The sequence below is a fragment of the Rhodnius prolixus genome, unplaced genomic scaffold (genome assembly GCF_049639745.1).
Source record: "Rhodnius prolixus isolate KJV_2025 unplaced genomic scaffold, Rpr scaffold_2, whole genome shotgun sequence".
Classification (NCBI taxonomy): domain Eukaryota; kingdom Metazoa; phylum Arthropoda; class Insecta; order Hemiptera; family Reduviidae; genus Rhodnius; species Rhodnius prolixus.
The window spans coordinates 38,765,649-38,786,546 of NW_027411592.1; the positions used below are offsets into that span (position 1 = coordinate 38,765,649).

A 20,898-nucleotide genomic window follows, 5' to 3' on the forward strand; every position below is an offset into this window, starting at 1 on the left:
TTAAGAGTTATTGTGGATGTTTATTGATATTTTAACATATGGAATACAAACAATATTATATTTTATCATAAGCAGTTTTAACAAGTAGTTACCTTACACTCAAAGACTATTAAGCAAAAATTACATAACTCAAGTGTAAAACAAATAGAATTAAATAATTAAAAATATTATAAAGAAAAGATATTGAGCATTTCTTTTATTTATTATAGCCAAGTTGCTGGCACGCTACATATATCGTTATTAACAAGTTATGTTTGCTTTAATCAAATCAACAGAAAGTACCAAATTCATGAACTAATAAAATGTAAGAAAATTGAAACCATTAATATTTTATTTTTGGAAGAAAAGATTAATATATTCTTTTACTTATTAACAAATATAATCTAGAATAAAATCAATTTTACAGTCAAAGCAATTATAATATAAATAAATTCAAGCTTATGTTAAAATATTCACACAAATAACAATATATATAGATAAATTTTATGCCTTATTAGAAACTTTTTAAATTAATACTCCATCAATTTGATTTTTTTTTTTTTTAATTGCATGTTTATCAACTCTACAAAATATTGAGGTTCGATCAAAAATAGAGACTTAATTTTATGTATAATTTAATACATATATATATTTATTGTATAGTATATACATAAAATTTATGGTTGTCAACGATTTGACAAATACGAGGTGTTCTACAAGTCCTAAAAAACAGTACAAAAGGTTTTCTTAAAATATAAATAATAATCATAAATTAAGTGTACACACAAAAAATAATAATAAATTACAGTTATGAAATTTTCAACTACATAAAAATTATTTTAAGTTAAGCTATAATTAAAAATTAAGTTAATTTTCAATACTTCTGTAGATGCTATCTAATAAACAGTTATTTCACAAAAATACTGCCGTCATAAGCTAGGACAAAAAATTATTATTTGCAATACTTCATAAGTAGTAATTTATTTTCAATTAAACTTTTTTTGAACTGGTATTTAGGGCATGAAAGCACGTTTTAGTCGAAGCGTTGGAAATTTTAAATATTTTTTTTTGACCGAACCTCAATTTAAAAAAAAATCATTACGCTTCGGTCGTTAACAAATTTATTCATATTATAAATATTTTTTAAGAAAAGGCCACAGTAACTAATATATTTCTTTAATTTGCCAAAAATCTATTAAGGCAGTGATCTCTTATTTAATTTTTTATGTGCTTAACCACTGGAATTCATAATTGTACCCAATGAACATTCGTTATATAAAAAAAATTACACTTAACATTTTAATAAAACAAATAAATTGCGCAAAAGACCTCAGCAGTCCCAGCACGAGAAAAGGAAAGTCATACATATAAATTAAGGATATTCAGTAATACATCCTAATTTCTATCCAACCAAAATTCAACTTACACTGTGTGGGTTAAAGTAATAGAAAAAATATATTCCTGAAGCGAATATTAGTACACATTTTTAGAACGGGGTATAATCTGAAGAAACTAAAGAAGCTAAAGAGCTTAGAGCAGAGCTTTCCAGACTATGTCAGATTTCTCATTGTGATCACGCATATTGTCCGATAGTCTTTCTATTAAAATACATGATTTAAATTACAGAACGATAAAGGATAGAAATTTAAAGGGGTTTATGAATTTATTAACAGTAATAGTAAACAATAACTTACGACATTTTAAGCTATTGTATTTAAGCGCCTTTCAGTTTTTATAATTTCTGTTTTGACAAATATGTATTTGATCGGTAGGCCTTAGATGCTTCTCAACTTTGCAAACAGGTGTTCATATCTCCTACGATAACACATTTCAAATCTCTAATGGGATTTAAATGAATTCACGCTTTAAAAATAAAAATTTTATGACCGAATTAGTCAAATTTATACATAGACTTCTTGTTCTTAATGTTTAACTTGTTTCTTTGATTATAAGTACAAACTAGAGTAATGTAATCGCTTTTTTTTCAGGCGGGGCTTATCGTTCAACTATCAATTAGGTGTCGCGGGCGGGGGCAGAAGCTCATATTTCACTATCAACATTTTTTCCAACAAATAAAAAGTAGTCATACGTGGGATTCGAACTGGTGGGTCTACCACTTACAAAGCTGCGATCTTGACCACTAGGCCAACACCCGCCCTAAAAAGTACATACTTTTAAAAACTTCATCAATAAATTAAACTTTTCTGGTTTTTTGGGTGAAGGTATTAAAAACTCCCTTTTCTATATGCCAAACTTTTCGGTACAGATATTTGCTCTCAACAATGTGTGATATACGTTCATATATAACCACGTAATCAAACTCAATCAAGAAGTCAGCGACAAAAGCCGTCATAAGATCCTTGATTATAACCTCAACAGACTATAGCTATCACACCTTCGTATTATTTCAGACATTGCATGAAGGCCCACATCGTGCCGAAACTTTTGGCACAGAGAAATTTTCAAGATATATACCGAAAAAAAAGATTTTAAAGCATTAAAAAATAAAATTAATAAAACAATTTAAAAAATAAAGATTAACGAGCAACACTCATATATTACATCATGTATTAATTTCCCAATGCTAATTTTCATTTGAGCCATTTAAACATTTAAAAAAATATATTAATTAACTTTTATCAGCAGTATTTTAACTCTTTTACCATCTACAGGAATTCAGACAAAACCAAAAAGACGATTTGATTCGCACCCTTTCATTGACTGTTTAGATTTGTTACGACCACCGATCGTCGTTATCGACTAACATGAAAACTCGCTAATACTTCTTTTAATAGCAATAGAGGCAATTAAGTGAAAATGAACTTTCTCTAAACTCAAAATCACATTCAATTCCGTTCTTAACATTGAAATATTGGAGTTTTTCCTAGTCCGTAGCACCTATTTGATAAAATCAACTGTTTTCATAGTACTTCACACTATTTCATTGTAAAATAATGGTCTAAGAAATAAATTTTCATTTAAGTAAAGAAAGCCGAAGTAGTTATAAAGCAATGTATTTTCATCAACAGGGCAAATTAAAATTCACTATCAAACTAAGTTTAAAAAACAGGCCTGAGTAACAAAAAAAAAAAAAAAAAAAAAAAAAAAAAAAAAAAAAAAAAAAAAAAAAAAAAAAAAAATGGTTGGTTTATGGCAGTGTATTACTGTAAACACCTTTTTTTTATGAACCCTCAGAAAGTCAAAGAATTAACCTTCCTCTTACAAGAAATATAAATAGCCCATGCAATTTTTTAAGAGATCTTTGCATTTAATGGTCTGTACGCAAATTGTTACAATACAAATTAAAAAATAGTAACGCGAAAAAAAAAAATACTAAGAAGTATAACACAAAATAGTTAATTGGAAAATAAAAATAGGATTATTTGTTCTTAAAATTTAAGATTACTTCTCTCTTAATGTAAAAAATGTATATTAATATTAGCTACATTTTGAGACAGTTTTGAATAAAAAATAATAAATTGAAATCAGAATCTAAGAAATATCTCACAAGACCAATTGATGATCAACATTATTAGAAATGAATTATCACTTCAAATAGACAGCTACAATCTTATTAAATATATTTAAAGCCTATTTATATTATTTATATATTTACAACAAATAAAATAAAGACCAAAGAAGAAATTTACTTTTAAAATGAATTTTTTTTTAAAGTATTGAAAATATTCTCTACAGCATATTATAAAGAAATTAAATTTTGCAAATTACTAATTTACAAATACAATTTTTTCCACTTCGTTTATCTAATATTTAATTTTCTGCGTATAATTTAAAAATCATAAATCCTCTAAGTTGAATTTTATATTGAAAATTTGGCTTGAACGATGCACTCTAGTCACTAATTTTACAGAAATGTCTTAACATCCAGTTTATAAGCACCACTGTTATTAATATAAATATAAATTAAACAAAAATTATTGCGTAAATAAATCTTTAGTTGAATATTTTTAGTCAATTGCCATTAAAAAAAAAAATTGAGTAAGCCGAATATAAAAAGCACATTATATACGCAATTTGTGAAAAGAAAAAAAGGAAATCAACAGTTTTAAATAAAATAACGTGTAATTGTGCCTGTACAATTTGTTTTATATATAAAAGTAACGCCAAAAATGAAAATAACAAATTTTTAACATTTTCTTATTCAACAATTTATATATATATATATCTTTTTATATTTATTTATTAGTTTTGTTTGTTTCTTTGGGATTATAATACATTGTTAAGCTTTCGTCTAAATGCAAGACGACAAAAACATTGCATGAAAAGTGATTTGATGACAAATTAAAAAACATTTATTTATGATTTACACTTTATTACAAGTCCAAAGTTGGCCTGAATTTCTTGCTCTGCCCTGATTTTTTTGCAGTATACAAAAGAAAACTGAACAGTGTTATTGCACTTTTTTAAATAAGCAGGTTTTAATAATTTTAACTTTTCAGTAAGGGTCAATTATTTACACTGGGATCTTATTAATTTTCATGCAACATAGTCGTAATAATGACATAACAAAAAATTAATTATACATTAAACTATATACATTTAAGAGTATTTTGGCCAATAGGGATAGTTCAATTATTTCACTTTTAGAACAAAAACGTTCTGCAAAATCTGATTTCTAATATTTTTTTTTTTTGTTAGTATTTTTTTTGTACAGTTAAAAGAATTAAAATTATATAAGAATACACTTCCGTCTTGGCTTTGCTTGGAGTACGGGACAGAGTACTGCACGTATTGCCTCATCAAAAACAGTCTTCAATCCTTTCTGAGTTAGAGCGCTGCACTCCAAATATTTAACAGCTCCAATTTCTTTAGCCATTGCTAGCCCCTTAAATAACATGATTGATTCAACGCAATATAATATTCTTAATTATAAAAAATTTGCTACATTAGGGCTAAAAACTTAATTTATTAAAAACGACTTAAATCTTAATTTTAACAGAATCTGATATAATTGCCATTAGAAAATATTTTACAGCTCAGATCATCTAAAGTCCTTAGTTATTTTGATATTTAAGAAGATATTAGAAATAAATCGCATTGGCAATTTTGCAAATGATAAAGAACGAAAAGTCAGTCAGTTATGCTAATAGGTTAAAATACATAATACTTTGCATGAGGAGTTCGAAGTAGATACACGCCTAAGACAAGGGGATACACTATCCTGTGTAATCTTCAATCTCTGTTTAGAATCTCTATTTAGAGCGAGCAGTGAAGGCCATTAGAACGAAACCCGATGGCACCGTTTACAACACCTCGCCTAGGCAGACTATGTGTTGACTAAAGCGGCCCTAGTGAGAGCTTTTCAAGAACTGGAAGAAGTTTGTAAGAAACGTGGTCTGGAAATCAACGAAGTAAAGACCAAATTCAAGCGAACCTCGAGAGCCCCGTCGCGTGGAGAAGAACAAATCTGGATTGAGCAATCACAGAGCAGTGATTTTAAATATCTAAAGTCACTTGCTACATACAACTACTCGTATATAACCACAGAAATCTAGGCGATAGTAGTGACAGGAAACAGATGCCTGTTCTTAAATCTTAAATAATAAATAGCATCAATTAACAAAAAAAAAAAAAAGTATTAAAATCTCTTGTGGCGGAAGGAATTAACTGAACGGTTTATTTACAGGACTTACACGCGGAGATTCCTGGTTCGAGTCCAGTCTGTCTTTAGTTCCCCCATAAGTCTTTTATAGCTCAGAGATGGATAAAATTGTCTGAAAAAGAATTGTTTGGTATCGGCAGTGCAGTAAAAAAGACAATGCTTACATAGTTGACAAGCCTTTGAGGAAAGACTTTCGTGACGTAAGAGGAATCTCTCTATCTGGCCCAGCATGCCTTATTATAACCCGTTAAAACATTTCAGTTCTTTAATATCAACTAAGTGAATGAAAATCAAACATTAATGTAATGGGTAATAATATAATTGGATAATGCTCATTGCAATTCATCACGAAATTTAGTCATACTAATTAGTCACAACTCGCTGTGCGAAACTTTACGCCCCTAGTGCTAGCCGTAGGCTTGAAGAAGAGTTGATGAGGTATGGTATAGAAGTTTCAGCTCTACAAGAGATAAGATGGAAAAAGATCGAAATTAAAGAGTTAAAGCACTTAATTATTTTTACAATACCTGGCCCTTAATTATTATTAAAAGTGGGAGCACGGCTAATATCATTGGTACGGGATTCGCAAGTAAGTAATAAATTGAAGAAATATGTAATTCAATTTCAGCCTAATCAAATGGAAGAATCTGCCTCTTAAAATTGAAAGATAAAATTTAGTTAAATTAGTCTAGTCAGCGTACATGCTCCCACTGAGGATGCTGAAGTTGGAACAAAGTAAGATTTTCATGCAGAGTTAGAGCGAGTATATGATGGAATCCCGAATCATGATGTAAAATTAATTCTGGGTGACTTTAACGCGAAGATGGGTAAAGAGGTAGCATATAGTTAGACCAGTAATTGGCTTTAACAGAAACTATGATGTATAATGGCAATGGCTACAGAATGATTGATTTCGCATCTGACAATAACATGAGAGTGTCAAGCACATTCTTTCCCCAAAAGAAAAGATTCATTTAGAAACCTGGATGTCACCTGATGGTGTTACTCGTAATCAAATCGAGTTACAGATGGATAGACATAGATTCAGACCATTTTTTTGGTTAGAGCTCAGTCTAAGCAAAAACTTGAAACAAGAACCCAATGTAAAGGTACGAAAAGAAGAATATTTGTTACGGAGAAACTGAAGGTTCAGGCAGAAAAAGAGGCATTTGGCGGCAAAACAGAGGAATTATTACAAAGGACAGTCTATTACCGTAAAGTTTAGAAAAGAAGGATGATACTGATGGTACAGCAAGTAAATGGAACAGAATCAGAGGACTGCGATGGATATTAGGAGAACGAAAAAAGGAAGTGCGTAAGAATTTTTAAGATGAGGAAGTTTTAATCTGGTCCTAGAAATGGCCTAGAGGAAGGTGGACATAAATAAAGGAGGCCGTATGGTACAGCACTTAGCCTAAGCGGACGATGTGGCGTTACATCAAGATCAGCAGTCGCGTCAAAAAAACGCTTTTACGGAACTGGAAGAGGCAGATCAACATCGAGAAAACAAAATATATGTATGGTGCCTACCAGAGAAGAATAAAGATTCGGAGATCTGCTAGTTGGGGCAAACCGTTTCGAGAGAGTAAACAAATTAAAATTTTTAGGAGTTACCCTCACGTCCAAGAATGAAGTCGGCGAGAACATTAGTAGCAAAATCTTGACAGATAACAGGTGTCTGGGGGCGATAAGAAGTACGCTTCGTAATAAGCAAGTCTCCAGACAAGCAAAAGTCACCATACATGACAGTTCCCCGACGGTATTGTTATATGGCTTGGAGGCGTGGATGTTGGACTGCAGCAGATGAGCGGAGACTTAACTGTGAGAGAGGAAGGTTTTGAGGAGTATTTATGGCCCAGTAGTTCTGAACGGCGAGTACCATTCTCGTAAAAATGCCGAATTGTATCAGCTCTATAGGAGAAGTGACTCTTATCGCTGCCATAAAAATGGGAAGGTTGCGCTGACTGGGTCACCTCTACAGAATGAGTGTGGAAAGAGTACCTCGTAATGTCTATGAAGGACACCCAGGAGGTGGAAGACCTAGAAGTCGGCCAAGTTTTCATTGGCAGCAGGATATGGAGGCGGATTTGTAAAAGATGGACATCAGACAGTGGAGAAGGAAATCCACGGACAGAGATGGTTGGGACTTCCTGCGAGAGAACGCCAAAGTCCTTCAAGGATTGTAGCACCAAAGGATGAAGAAGAATGACTAAATACTAGACTTACCACTACATAATTTAATTTTAAAAAACTAATACCTGAGGATATGTTATAGGTGCTAATTTTTTTTCCTTCAGTTTTTCTATCGTTTCTTTATCTTCTCGCAAATCGAGTTTTGTTCCTACAAGAATTATTGGAGTCGCTGGACAATGATGTCGCACCTCTGGATACCACTAACATGTAAAAAAAATCTCAAATTTAGAAGCAAATCATTATTCATTTAAAACTTACAATTGAGAGAATAAAGCAGACATTTTTGTGATGTTATCTCATAAACTTCAATAATCAAAATAACGGAAGTGCAACAATTGGCTAATTGTTTCCATTGGTTATTGTTGAGCCTGCGGAAAACATCAAAAAGCTTTAGACCTGTTCGAATTTAAAACTTTTAATACCTACAATTACCGCAGGAAATAAGTTTAACATATTAATAGATTAAATTGATATAGTACAGAATAAACAAGTTTCATTAAGAACTGAAGCTTACAACAGTCCCTAAATATATCAATAAAACATCCACAAAATTTGTACAAAATCTCTATGCCCAAATAATAATTTCATCTCTGATATTCGCTATAAATAAATGACTAAAAGGCTATAGGCTAGATAGAATATACAAGCCGTGATGAATATTAATTACGGTGATACAATCCTTAATACCGTTAAACTTATGTTCTGCGGTAATTGAGATGTTAACGAGTTTTTTGAAATTCGAACAGGTCTAAATTATTAGAAGGCTCTAGTATATCGCACCCCCGCTAAAAATGAGTCACAACTCAAAAATCGCTTAAAAAAAAAGAAAAAAGAATCGAATTATTTTTTGAGAAAATTACTGCACCAATAGCATTGAGCTAATATATTCCTGAAACAGTAAAACAAGTTAACTTGTATTTTGGCACGGTAACTGATAAATGAATGGCTCAAGTGAAATAAATTCTTTAACATAAATTTTCTCAAAACAATGTTTTTTGAGTTGTGACTCTTTTTTAGCGGGGGTGCGATATGCTAGTTTAGTTGATGTTTATGTTTTTGTCAAACTTTCATCTAACCAGCATTTTCTATTCAGATTGTAATTACGTATATATACCTACAATAAAATTATTAGAAATTACAATCTGCCAACACCTCTCCCAATGAAATAATAACTTAACATTGTTTTGCACAAAAATTTCTTTACAAATAAGTCTGTAAACTCTTTTCTACAACAAAACATAAAATTCTATCAACACCAAAAAGTAACTATTTGAAAAAAAAGAAATTTTTTTTAAGAAAACCTGACGTCCACATTAAAAGTAAAAGGTCCTACTATAATTTCATTCTACCTATATTCGCTACCCGAACAGCTTAATTTTTTGTTCTAATTTCTGAAATCCCTTATCCAAAACAGACACGTTACCGTTTCTGTTCAATGAGCTTGCTGCTTGCAGAAACTTTAGTGGCATCTATTTCCTCATCTTACACTCTCCAGCAGTTTTCTCATTTTCACAATTTCATTACAGTTTTTTTAACTCTCCATCTTCACGAATGTATTCAACACCTTTCAATGAATTTATTATCACTTCGCTCTTCTTCTTAAGATTATTTTCCATTGCTAAATAGAAATTACCAAGTTGAATTTTAATTGAAATTTGATTTGTTTGGATTTCATTGCCAATTTCCTTGATGAAAGACTAAATGTTTGAATTACTGCTTTACTTTTTTTCCTGTTACTCACCACAATCTACATTCTCCATTGTTTCAACTTAGATGGTGTACTTGGTATCCCTTTTTAAACGTTTGATCCACTAATTCTATATACTTTAAAATTAATAAAAAGAAAACAATTGAATCTGTATTTTTATTAAATATTCCTGTAAGAACGGAACATCTCAGAGGTGAACTGCTTAATGATTACTATGCTTACACTTACTTATGCAACATAATGTTCTATCTCAAATAAAATTTCGTTCAGATTTTTGAAAAAGTAAGTTGCCTCTAACTAGAATTAGGTAGTACAGCCGTACTTGAAATGACAGTTTGATGGTAAGCACGAATGAGAATAAACTTGTGTAAGTTATATTGCAATACAAAAAAAAAAGAAGCTAAAAATTAAAATTTTTAAAATTCCATACGGTATTCCTAAAAATCTGAAAATAGTTTCAATTTCTTTAGTAAGCATTAAATTATCATCTCATTTAATGTTAACATTATTAATAAAAAATCTATCATTACCTTCGCTCTAACGTTCTCAAACGAAGCTGGATTCACTAGAGAAAAACATATCAGAAAAACATCCTGTAAAAACAAATATATGATCAATAATAGATAAATTCTAAAAGGCTATTATTATATGCACTCGTAAAATAAAAATAAAATGGATACCGTCTGAGGATAAGAAAGTGGTCTCAACCTATCGTAATCCTCTTGACCAGCCGTATCCCACAATCCTAAGTTAATAGGCTTACCATCCACCATAACATTTGCAGAATAATTGTCAAACCTGTAATACCATTTTAATTGTAAATCATTTTACTATTAATCCTAATGAATTATCAAAATGAATAAAAGAACTACCTTACTTCGAATTCAAGTGGAAAAGTAATGTAATAGCAAGTATTTAACTCTTAAAAATGAAATTTTTCTTAGAAATTAATGCTATCTGAAGCAAAGGAAGCAGATAACATGATAATTTCCTAGAAAACTTAAGGCGTCAGCAACTTTTCGAGTGATATTTGTACAATTCAAAAATCATGATATTATGGGCTCATGATTTGTAAGGCCTTATAACTAATCTACGTATTGTGTTGAGGCAAAACTTATCTGGATAGAAGTTTAGTTGGCTAACCAAGCACTTAGCGTAGACAATAGCTGTGTGTTCAGGAAAAAATGGACGCTAAACAGTTACGACGATTAAGGGGATTGTTAATCATGAGACTGTAGTGTGCCTAAGTTTGGTGAAATTACATTGGATTGCGACGCACGGAATGAAATTTTAGACACCAGCGCCATTAAAAAAAGAAAGCCAAGTGGGTAGGTTAATTATATAATAGAAAAATGAACGCTGTTAAATCAATGATCCTCCTTTACGGATATTTAGTGAATAATAATTACACATGTTCCAACAAGTTACATCTAGAAGCAAGAAAATAAGATTACCTTTTAGTAGAATGAGCTCTTCTTACTAATTTTTATTTTACTTATTTTAAACTTCAACTTTATTTTCAAGTACTTACAAACAATAAAATTTAAAAAATAAATAAATAAATTGTATGTTAACTGTATAATAAAATTTCTATAAGTCTATTTTTGTGGGGGGAGCTAAAACGCACTTCATTTGCCAATTAGCTCTAAACTAATTCCACGAAGAAAATTTTGCTTTAAAAAAATAGTATAAATATAATAGTTAAATATACGTACATATTTAACGGAAAATCAACAAATTAGTGCAGCATATTTTTTGTGAGGATATTGATATACTTTAAACCATAACTACGAAAGGCTAGGCAAGCCTTCATTTTAATTAAGAAACTGTAATTTTCTTGAATTCTCTAATTTCACTCTTGATGCTGAACGATTAAGACATTTTATCTATTACAATTATCATTTAATCTAAGTCAATAATTTTTTTTTATTTTAATCAGCTAATCATATGAAATTTGGTCAACAAACAATTGGAAAAGTATGTTGATTGACTTAAAAACTTAATTTCTTAAATAAAACAAAGCACCAATAGAAAAAACTTATATATTTACTAAATAACTAAAGTTACACTTCCGACTTCAAACTTTTATTATTAAATGTAAAGAACAGCTGGGTTTTTAGGAATCACATTAAAACAGTTTTTATATTTTAAGACAAATTTTTTCTAGAGATATCTTTCTCATGTATAAAGGAATTTTGCTTACAGGATAACTGCTTATTGAACCTATTACATCTTTTACCTGATTAGAATTTTACCTCTTTGGGGAACTACTTCAGCTTAACTTTAAAAACTGGTTTATTTATTTTTATTTTTTGCCATTTGAAATTTACAGACATTAAATTACAATCTATTAGATTACCTCAAGTTACCATATTTTTCACTGTAGGGATTGTAGGATATGCTATTAAAATATAATTATATGAATTCCAACCTACCCGACACAGATTTCAGATAAATAAGGTGGTTTTTTTCCCAGTTAGTATTATAATTAACAATTATTATTATATAATAATCCTGTGAATCCACTCTCCACAATACTATTTTTAATTTAATGCTAAGAATCACTGGCATTTTTCACGAAAATTATAACAACAGACAATCAAACATTTATGGTTAATTAATGATTAATTTATAATATTAAAATCTGAATCACTTTTTCACGAAAATTATGTCAATTACTTTCTTGCACACAATTAAATATTTATGGTTAATCAGTGATTCATTAATAATATTAAAATCTGAATCACTGGCATTTTTCACGAAAATTATGACAATTACTTTCTTGCAGACGATTAAACATTTATAGTTAATTAGTAATTCATTAATAATATTAAAATCTAACATTAATGGCGCTTCTTAAGGACCACCACATTATCTGGCAAAGAAAATGGTAATATTTTAAATTAGCAAGTGATCAATCGAGGAATACAAATATTGTTCATGACGCTATTCGGCAGTGCACAATAAAATCTTAAACAAAAGTATTCAATTATTTTTTAAATGTTTCCTCAACCATTTGAACTATTACTTTACATACACGCACACAAAATACATTTATTTATACAGAGAGAGAGAGAATTTCACTGCTTAATTAAACATAAATTTACCATTTTCTTTAAGAAATAGTAACATTTTCTGTTGATCCTATTTACCGTCTTCACGCCTTAAATTTATTTTATTACTTGACATTAACATAAATTCAAAAAAACAATCAAAATACTTACACAGTGGGGATATATTCTCCTGGGAAAGCATTTGTTGTGTAACTAATAAGCAAACAAGTTTTACCCACAGCTCTGAAATAAAAAATAATAATAAGAAGAAGAATTCAAATCTGACAATCAAAATAAGAACTGTAATTTTATGCAATAGTTAAGAATTAGCTATGAAATTCTATTCACTAAATGATCACCGGATTCAAGGACTCGCCTAAATCAACTGCCAACAAAACATCTATTACCCTAATAAATAGGGTCTATAAAACTCACTTCTAATTCTTAATTCATCTAAGCTCACATAATGATTCATACCCGATCATAAGAGAAACATTTAACGCCCTATCTTTTAATTATGCTTTGGTAAACACTAATGTTACAGTAAATTTAGTACCACCAGCATTATGGTTAATTCATTTCTTAAAAACTATTGTAACATGAAATCGCATGCGAAGCATGAAGAACTGATTTCAACCTTGATTTTCTACATATGCAAAAATCAGATTCACAACTAACCTTGATTAGTTGAGACTTAAATATTTATTTTTCGAATAATGAAATTAAGTTTTTCGGACAAAAACATCTTTAAGTTTATAAATGAGTTTACTTGGCTTACACTAACCTTTCGCACATGGAAATATTAATGAAATATCAATTCAAGGAAAGTAATATTATCTCAAAATATACATAAATTCAACTTACCCGTCTCCAACAACTACACACTTAATGGCCTGCATATTTATTTAAATAAAACAGTAACTTAACAAATTGTAAGCGGATAAAGCGTCAATAGTTCAGTGCTCCGAATAGTTTCTCTGTGTGTGTTGTCAGTATACCCCCTCTTCGCTGTAATAAAGGGCGGCTGATGTGATGAGAAAATCTCTTGAATGTCAATTTAAACACATGTTCTTAAAAACAATTTAACCTTAGTTGCTTGACTTCTACTAGTTTTATTTTAAAACATATATAATAATATTTGGAGAGTATTCTATTTCTAGAAAATAATGCTGAGATTCAAATAAGGAAGAGAGTAACTAGAACAATAGAATAGTGAACAGATTGCTTTTTGCTGCAACATAGCAGTGGTTTAGTTAGTGCCAACAATACCTAGTAGGTTACACCCTGCAATCCTGTGCTTGTTCTAAAATAAAAAACGTTTAAGTATGAGTTTGTTTACAAATTCTTTTAGGTTAATTATTACTCCAGTTTTAAGGAATATTAGTACTTATAAAAGCTCGGTTTCGTTAAGTCACTTGTATCCTAAAAGCTCGTTAAGTATAAACTATCCAGTGAAGGTATGTTTTTGTTAAAACTTGTTTCTTAGGTAAAAGATAATTGAAAGTTTATTATTTTATTTTACTTTTAGATACCAGAAAACTCGACGGGATTTTCAGGATACATACCTATTGGTAAAATTTTAATTCAATTAATTTCCTATTATATGTGGTTGGTATACTTAGATTAATGTTAGGCCTTTTATATCAGTACCTCGGAAGTATACAACACTATACCACATTTTAAATTTTTTACAGGAGAGCAAATGAAAGATTTTTTCGCCGTTTTTCCTTACTTATAAGCTCAAGGGAGTTGTTTTGCTTACATCTTTGGTTAATAAGTAACATAAATGCACGTTAACAGATGGCTGTGTAATAAAAAAAATAATTTTTATTAGAAACAAAAAAAGAAATTTTGAAAAAATGGACTTAGTGTCGTATACCTCCGAGGTACTGATTTTATTTTATCTCACTATAAAATATGGTATGTAATTATAAATTCACATATGTGAGGAACGCGTTATTAACATTGAGATATAAATATTCTATCATTTAGAATAATTTCATTTTGAAATGTGTGGATGTATTGTCTTGTATAGTTAACACTATAATATTGTACAGTTCACACACTTGGAGATATGTAATACTTGTGAAGTATCCTTTTGTTTACTTTATTCCAATTAATAAAGTTTAAAATAAATCAAACCGTCCGAATTTTTTTTCCAACTGCAGTAACAACTTAAAATGAAATTGCAGAACTTACTGAAGCAGTGTGCATGTTTATAATCCGAATTATTAAATTCGCCGTATCCGTATTTAATGCACTACCATTAGAATATTTTTAAGTAAGGTTTAGAGAAAAAATAAATTTCTGTATATTGCATGTTATATTCTAAATTTATGTGCATTCCTATTTTCAGAAAAATTAGAAATAACTTACTGTAAAAGTTCTGGGCCAGGGGGACAAAATGTGAATAAGGTAGACACAAAAGTAGACATTAGATTCCATTTACAGAGCGCAGATTGGCTTAGTGAAGATCTAAAGAAAAATATAAGTTCTAAGGTAGTATCTTATTCTTTATTAAAATTTTGGGTATGTTGAGTTTGTGTTTGGTGGAAATATAGCTTTTAATGAGTATTTAATTCTGTATGAATTCTAGAGATATTCTAAGATGATGCATTCTTTTTAATATTAGATAAATTATTCTCTTATTAAGTTTAGAGAACGAAATAATTTATGAAGCCACAGTTTAAGTTTAACTCATATTAAGATTATTTCATGGAATTAAGCGTGGAATTGAGACCACTAAGATTTTGTCAACTTGTTCTCCTCTATTATCGAGAGTTGGAGTCGAAAATTGATTTCAGTTACATGAAACTAATGCAACTTTTAAATAGAATTTTAATTACTTAATACAGATTCGGTTTTGAAACTGCAGATTTTTTAGTCTAAAACATAAACTAGATAGAATTATGAATTTCTGGCGAATCTATAGATTATATCAGTTTTTCGTGTTAATGAAATATATAATTCCAAAATTCAGTTAATGAGCTGCCATTTCTTAAGAATTTTTCAATAAGAATTATTATTTTCTAGAATGTTTTGAGTGACTGTTGTTTGGAACTGTAATTTTTTTTCGCGTAGATAGTTTTCAACAAAATATTATGTTTCAGTTCTTTATAGCGTTCTAAAACCATCATATTTTTCTCAAGGGATAAAAAACTTATTGCTTAAAATAATATAATTTGTTTTTTTTTTTTAGTGCAAAAATAGAATAAATAAGGATGGATTTCTAATAGTTCGTTCGGACAAAACAAGATCGCAATTATACAATCAAGCCGACGCAATAATGTTACTGCGTGAAATGATTAGAAGAGCTGCTACACCTACATCAATTTCTCCTTCGGAAGAAACACTTCATTTGCTAAGAAAAAGGTAAACAAAAAAAAATTTCTTTAAGAAATTTATAAGCCTCAGGTGGGATCTGATGGGTAAGGGAATAACGAATAATACTAAATATCATCTGAGGTTTTTCAAATAGTTTATGAATAAAAATCTCTTTGAGTATACATGCAATGGACTAAAAAGTAAGAACCATATAAGCGAATTCAAATATATGTTATTTCTTTTTGTTATATTTCATGACAATACTTAATTTAACAAAAACTTTCAGTTCAAGATTAAAAAGTAAAAGAAGGGCAGGCCCCTTGACTACCTAGGTCAGGAGACGTATAGAAATTAAGGTGTCAAGGCATTTTAGGTACTAGTTGAAAGTGGTAATTAAGTTGTATTGAGAATACAACTAATGTCCCTTGGTCATCCGAATGTTGCTCAATACGTGGTTACTATCAATAGTTATATAAAAAAAAAAGGGAGAAACAGAATTAGAGTCGAATGTAATAAACGCAGTAAGAGCACATATAGTAAGATTAGAATCGATAAAAGAATTAGGATTGAAAGCCCATATTCCTGACCATGTACTCCAAAGATGAGGTCTGGTTTGGAGTGACAAGCATGAATCTCTCAAGATAAGAGAATAAGAAGTGATGTCTATTCACTGTAGGCGACAGTGAAATACTAGAGGTAGAGGAATACTAGTGCTTAAAAAAAAAAGTGCATGCAATGGTATATAGTAAATGAATAAATACAACAATTGTAATGGCAGTCGGTTATATTACAATTGTATTTAAAGGGAAAACATTCTGCAATATAAAGAAGGAGCAAATATACAGTGATGCAAAGGGTTCTTCAATACTTTCCAGCTTTAGTGAGCTCAGCTGAAGCCCTTTCAGATAAAACAAGCTACAGAGACGCTTAGCTCTTTTAAGATAATAATCATTAGAAGCAGAATGGTATTTTCTCCCCGACTCAGAACAAAAGAGAGGATACTATAAACAAAAATTTACTATTCCAACAACCGACTAGCAAAAACACTGCCGGAGGTTTGGTGAAATATAATCTGAATCACCTCACAGAGGGAAAATAAATTAGAAATCTCGGCAAGAACTATTGTATCTCAAAAAAAAAACTATTCAAATTTAAATTATGAGACCGTTTATCTATGAATGATAACACTAATTTGAGGGCACTAATTAAAAACCAATTTAAGAATTTCAGAGATACCGAAAATAAGTTTCGGGGATTACGAAATAAGATTTACCAACTACCCGTGTACTTAAACTACACACAATAGAAAGCAAAACTGTTAGATCTACAAATTTAGACAATAAATTTAGTGATGTGGAATGGATCTTGATTTAAACTCAATATAATAATTAAATTTACTTATTATTATCAGAAATGTTACTGGGGATGGAAAGGGAGGTACAACCACATTGGTCACAAATAATATTTCATTCTTGAACTATTTGGAGTTAACTGTTCATGAAAAAATAATGGTCTGATGCGTTGGGCATCAAAATTCCTCTTTTTTAATGAAGAATTGTCGGTAATTACGTTACCAACATAACTTTTCAGGGCTTCTTCAGCGTATTTCAGCCTCCGTTTTTGTAGCTAAGGAAATTCATACGATATCATACTTTCGCTCTAGTTACACTGAGACCAAGTAACGCTCATTTCTGAAGAATCAACCTAGTTTTCTTAAATGATGGCTGGCCCATCTTACTAACAGTTCAAGACAGGATTAGTCAACCTTTTTATACCTACCGCCCACGGTTCTACAGTAGAGATGCAACTTTATAAAATGTATAAAGCAGATTTATAGCAAGTTAAAGCATGTAATAATAATCACTTACCAAATACTTTGTGTCGACTTTCGCTAATTTTGAATTCGCTAGATCAGAAATGTGAAATTATATGTCAGTCATAGGAATGTAACATTTGTGGGTTCCGTGGCCTCAATAACCGTATTATTATTCTTCATTTAACCCTTTAGCAAGACTGCAAGGTAAAGTTATGAATGTGCTATTTTCTTTTAATTTATTTTTGGTCTGGAAATTTTTAGCAACACTGAAAAGTAGGCCGGGAAGTAGGGAGAATGTCTGTTGTATCAAAAATAAAAAAAAATTAAAATCAGTCCATTGTCGTTGATACAAACACCAAGTTTGAAGAGGAATTAAATTACCTTTCTCACTTCTCTCATAAAGACTGATGTTTCACTTAATCTATACTGGTTCTATTTCGTCCACTTACAAAATTCTTCTGTCTTTCAAACCTCAAGCGTCATGTTATTCTCTTATGTAGTAACTAACTGTTAAATCATCTACTTTTTGAATAAACATTATAAAATCAAGGTAGTTTTAGGTGTAGTAGTCATGGTTATATTAAGTGTTTTTTTTTACTTTTTTATGTCAAACTCTAATTTTTATCAAATGGGTAGACAAATTTAAGAAACTTAAAATAACAAATTTTGAAGCGAATTTTGAATTTGCAGTTTTATTTTATTCCTTTGTTTTAAACGTCAACACTGAAAAAACGTACCTTTTAAAAGAATAAAACACAAATTGCCTACTATCTCAAAAAAAATAAAAATAAAAGTACCAGTTACTTGGCCAGGTTATTATAATACACACAACAAAAAGTAATAATTTGTTATCTTCTTTACCCATTAGCTGTCAGCGTTTCTTTCTCAAATTTATTTTTAATTCACTATTTAATTACAATTTACATTTAACTTTTTTCCAGAAGAGAAAAAGCGAATCGAGAAAGAATTGTTGAAAAAAGGATGCATTCACTTAAAAAAGGAAGGAGAAGAGATGATATAGAAATTTTATAGTTCATTAATTGTATTAGCTTAACTAATAAATTGTTAATTATGTGTATTTAATTTTCTACTGTAAACCACATTATTTATTAATCCTAGAACAAATCTACCTACAGTTTTCACGTGTTTGAACATTTATTAATATTGAAAAAATATTAATCTTTCCTAGAACATAATATACATTATACTTGAAATGTCGTAATTGGTAGATGGAGCCCTTACTAAAAAAATAGACCTACTTTATACTTTAAATGTTTCTGTTTACAGGCAAAATTATTTTTGTACTGACCATCTTATTTAGCCCTTTATTTAATGATCAAAATTTAGCTTTCTTAAAATTTAGTCAGCAGTAGAAATTAATTTCATACATTTTAGAAAACAGATGTCTTTAGGTTTGTTTAACGAAAAAAAAATATAGCGAATGCGGGATAAGAATTTGTAAAGTGAATCAATGAGTTTTTCCAATTTAGTGTTCGATTATGTAAAAACTTACAGGAAGAAAAATGGTTAAATTAAAATGTTCCAAACTTCCATTGCCTGACACTCTAAGACGCGAAATTAATGTAAGTTACATTTTATATAAAAAATGAAATTGTTGAATTGTGCTCCCCTAATTACTTTAATGCTTGTCTTCTTCTTCTTCTTATTATTATTATTATTATTATTATTTTATTAAAGATTTAAGGCGGGGTAACATCTGAGATTATTGGCGCCCGGAGCTTATTTCAGGGCACTGCCGGCCTCTGGACAGTGTTTTCTCGTTACAGATAATGTCCACCACCGAATAGTGAGCTCCTAGGAAGAGAAAATAAGGGCCAGCAGTTAGTTGGATTCGAACCCTTGACCTCCGCGTAGGAATCCCGACCCTCATTATTATTATTTTTTCCTTATTTGACTTTTTTGTCATCGGTTTTCGCTTATATCCGGCGACATTTAACTTAAATCCTCAAACACTCAATAATATGGGTAATTCAAATAAACACATCTCCTATCTGTCTGAGTAACTCTTAATTAGAACTATTTATTCTAATCCTATTTGCAACATACCAAAGGAATTACTCTCTAAATAGCAGATCGTGGAGTAATATTTACTTTTTTATAAATTGCTCCCTTGATAGGGTCCCTGTAAAAAGACGCTTTATAAAAATCTAAAAATAATAATCAAATTATTTTGTTTACTGTTGTTTTATTAAACAGTTACCTCCTCTCTCTTCCAACATGTGGCATAAGTACTTGATTGATAGCCTCTACAATTGTTGATTGTTTTCTGTCATAGAAACTATATACAGGGTGACCAGAGTTATATGCTCCACCCACTTTTTTTTTTAACGGCGGGAAATTTCGAAGAAATAAACAAGTATTTAACCATTTTTAGTCTAGTTTATTTTCAGTGATTGACCCATTTTTTTAAACCCTAGCCTGCCTAGATCTTGACTTCGCCTCCATAAGTGCTGCTACAAGCAAAGCGTGGGAGTCCAGAGTTTGGGCTTGCCTATCCGTTACTTGTGCCCAGTTTGAACAGATTCTTTACAAAAAAAATAACGTAATTTTGACAGTAAACTGAAATTTGTTTTTCATATTTTAAATTAACATAACTTTTGAAAAACCTAACCGATTTCAAAAATTATTTTTTTGCTTTTTTTAGGAGCTAAATATAACGTTCCATTTGAAAAACAAAAGTTGGATGCTGTATCTCGAGATACAGAGGTTTAAAAAAATGGGTCAATCACTGAAAATAAACTAGACTAAAAATGATTAAATACGTGTTTTTTATTTTATCGAAATTTCCCGCCGTTAAAAAAAAAGTGGGTGGAGCATATAACTCTGGTCACCCTATATAAATACATTCTTCAGGCTGAATTGAATTTCCTGAAAATGAACTCTATTAGTTTCATCTCTACCTGCAGATGCGGTGAAGAGCTCCCGTAGTCACTCAACATTCAAACTAAGTAGTACTTTGTCCTGGTTTGCCGATTGGCAACCTGCGCTGCAGCTGCCCTTCTCTGTTTAGTATTCGAGGATGACAATCACGTTCTGTGTCCAAACAAACTGGGCATTTTTTTTTGCGAGCGATTATTGATGGCTTACTAGGTTTTTTCGGAAAATGAATTAAATTCTTGTATCAGCTTAGTAGCATTCATTTTACCACTACTTTTTGAAAGATCCATTATTTTTAAGATTA

General features: G+C 30.2%; 2 protein-coding genes across 3 annotated transcripts; one reads left to right on the forward strand and one right to left on the reverse strand.

Annotated features, from left to right (window-relative positions):
* On the reverse strand, nucleotides 1-18,257 carry Rac1 (ras-related protein Rac1). Of its 2 annotated transcripts, XM_074119186.1 has the most exons (8): nucleotides 18,078-18,257; nucleotides 17,749-17,994; nucleotides 13,421-13,564; nucleotides 12,728-12,799; nucleotides 10,184-10,301; nucleotides 10,034-10,096; nucleotides 7,861-7,995; nucleotides 1-4,825 (listed from the first exon to the last, which is right to left on the reverse strand). In XM_074119186.1, the coding sequence occupies exons 3-8, from the start codon at nucleotides 13,453-13,455 to the stop codon at nucleotides 4,670-4,672; spliced, it is 579 nt and encodes a 192-aa protein (XP_073975287.1). In that variant the 5' UTR covers nucleotides 13,456-13,564; nucleotides 17,749-17,994; nucleotides 18,078-18,257; the 3' UTR covers nucleotides 1-4,669. The 2 variants fall into 2 exon arrangements, with proteins under 2 accessions (XP_073975287.1, XP_073975288.1); XM_074119187.1 differs by lacking the exon at nucleotides 18,078-18,257 and having other exon boundaries at nucleotides 17,749-18,045.
* Nucleotides 13,562-18,779, forward strand: LOC141449617 (large ribosomal subunit protein mL62). The gene is made up of 5 exons (XM_074119184.1): nucleotides 13,562-14,013; nucleotides 14,085-14,127; nucleotides 14,913-15,055; nucleotides 15,756-15,928; nucleotides 18,638-18,779. Exons 1-5 carry the CDS (start codon nucleotides 13,882-13,884, stop codon nucleotides 18,726-18,728), a joined length of 582 nt encoding a protein of 193 aa, XP_073975285.1. The 5' UTR covers nucleotides 13,562-13,881; the 3' UTR covers nucleotides 18,729-18,779.
* The last annotated feature ends 2,119 nt before the right edge of the window (nucleotides 18,780-20,898 follow it).

Coding starts and splice junctions, on each gene's coding strand:
- LOC141449617 (XM_074119184.1), top strand. CDS start 13,882: ATGAGTTTGTTTACAAATTCTTTTAGGTTAATTATTACTCCAGTTTTA. Junction 14,014..14,084: donor GTATAAACTATCCAGTGAAG/GTATGTTTTTGT, acceptor TTTTACTTTTAG/ATACCAGAAAACTCGACGGG. Junction 15,929..18,637: donor CTTCATTTGCTAAGAAAAAG/GTAAACAAAAAA, acceptor ACTTTTTTCCAG/AAGAGAAAAAGCGAATCGAG.
- Rac1 (XM_074119186.1), bottom strand. CDS start 13,455: ATGCAGGCCATTAAGTGTGTAGTTGTTGGAGACGG. Junction 12,800..13,420: donor TGTGTAGTTGTTGGAGACGG/GTAAGTTGAATT, acceptor TTTTTATTTCAG/AGCTGTGGGTAAAACTTGTT. Junction 7,996..10,033: donor TTGAGAACGTTAGAGCGAAG/GTAATGATAGAT, acceptor TTTACATGTTAG/TGGTATCCAGAGGTGCGACA.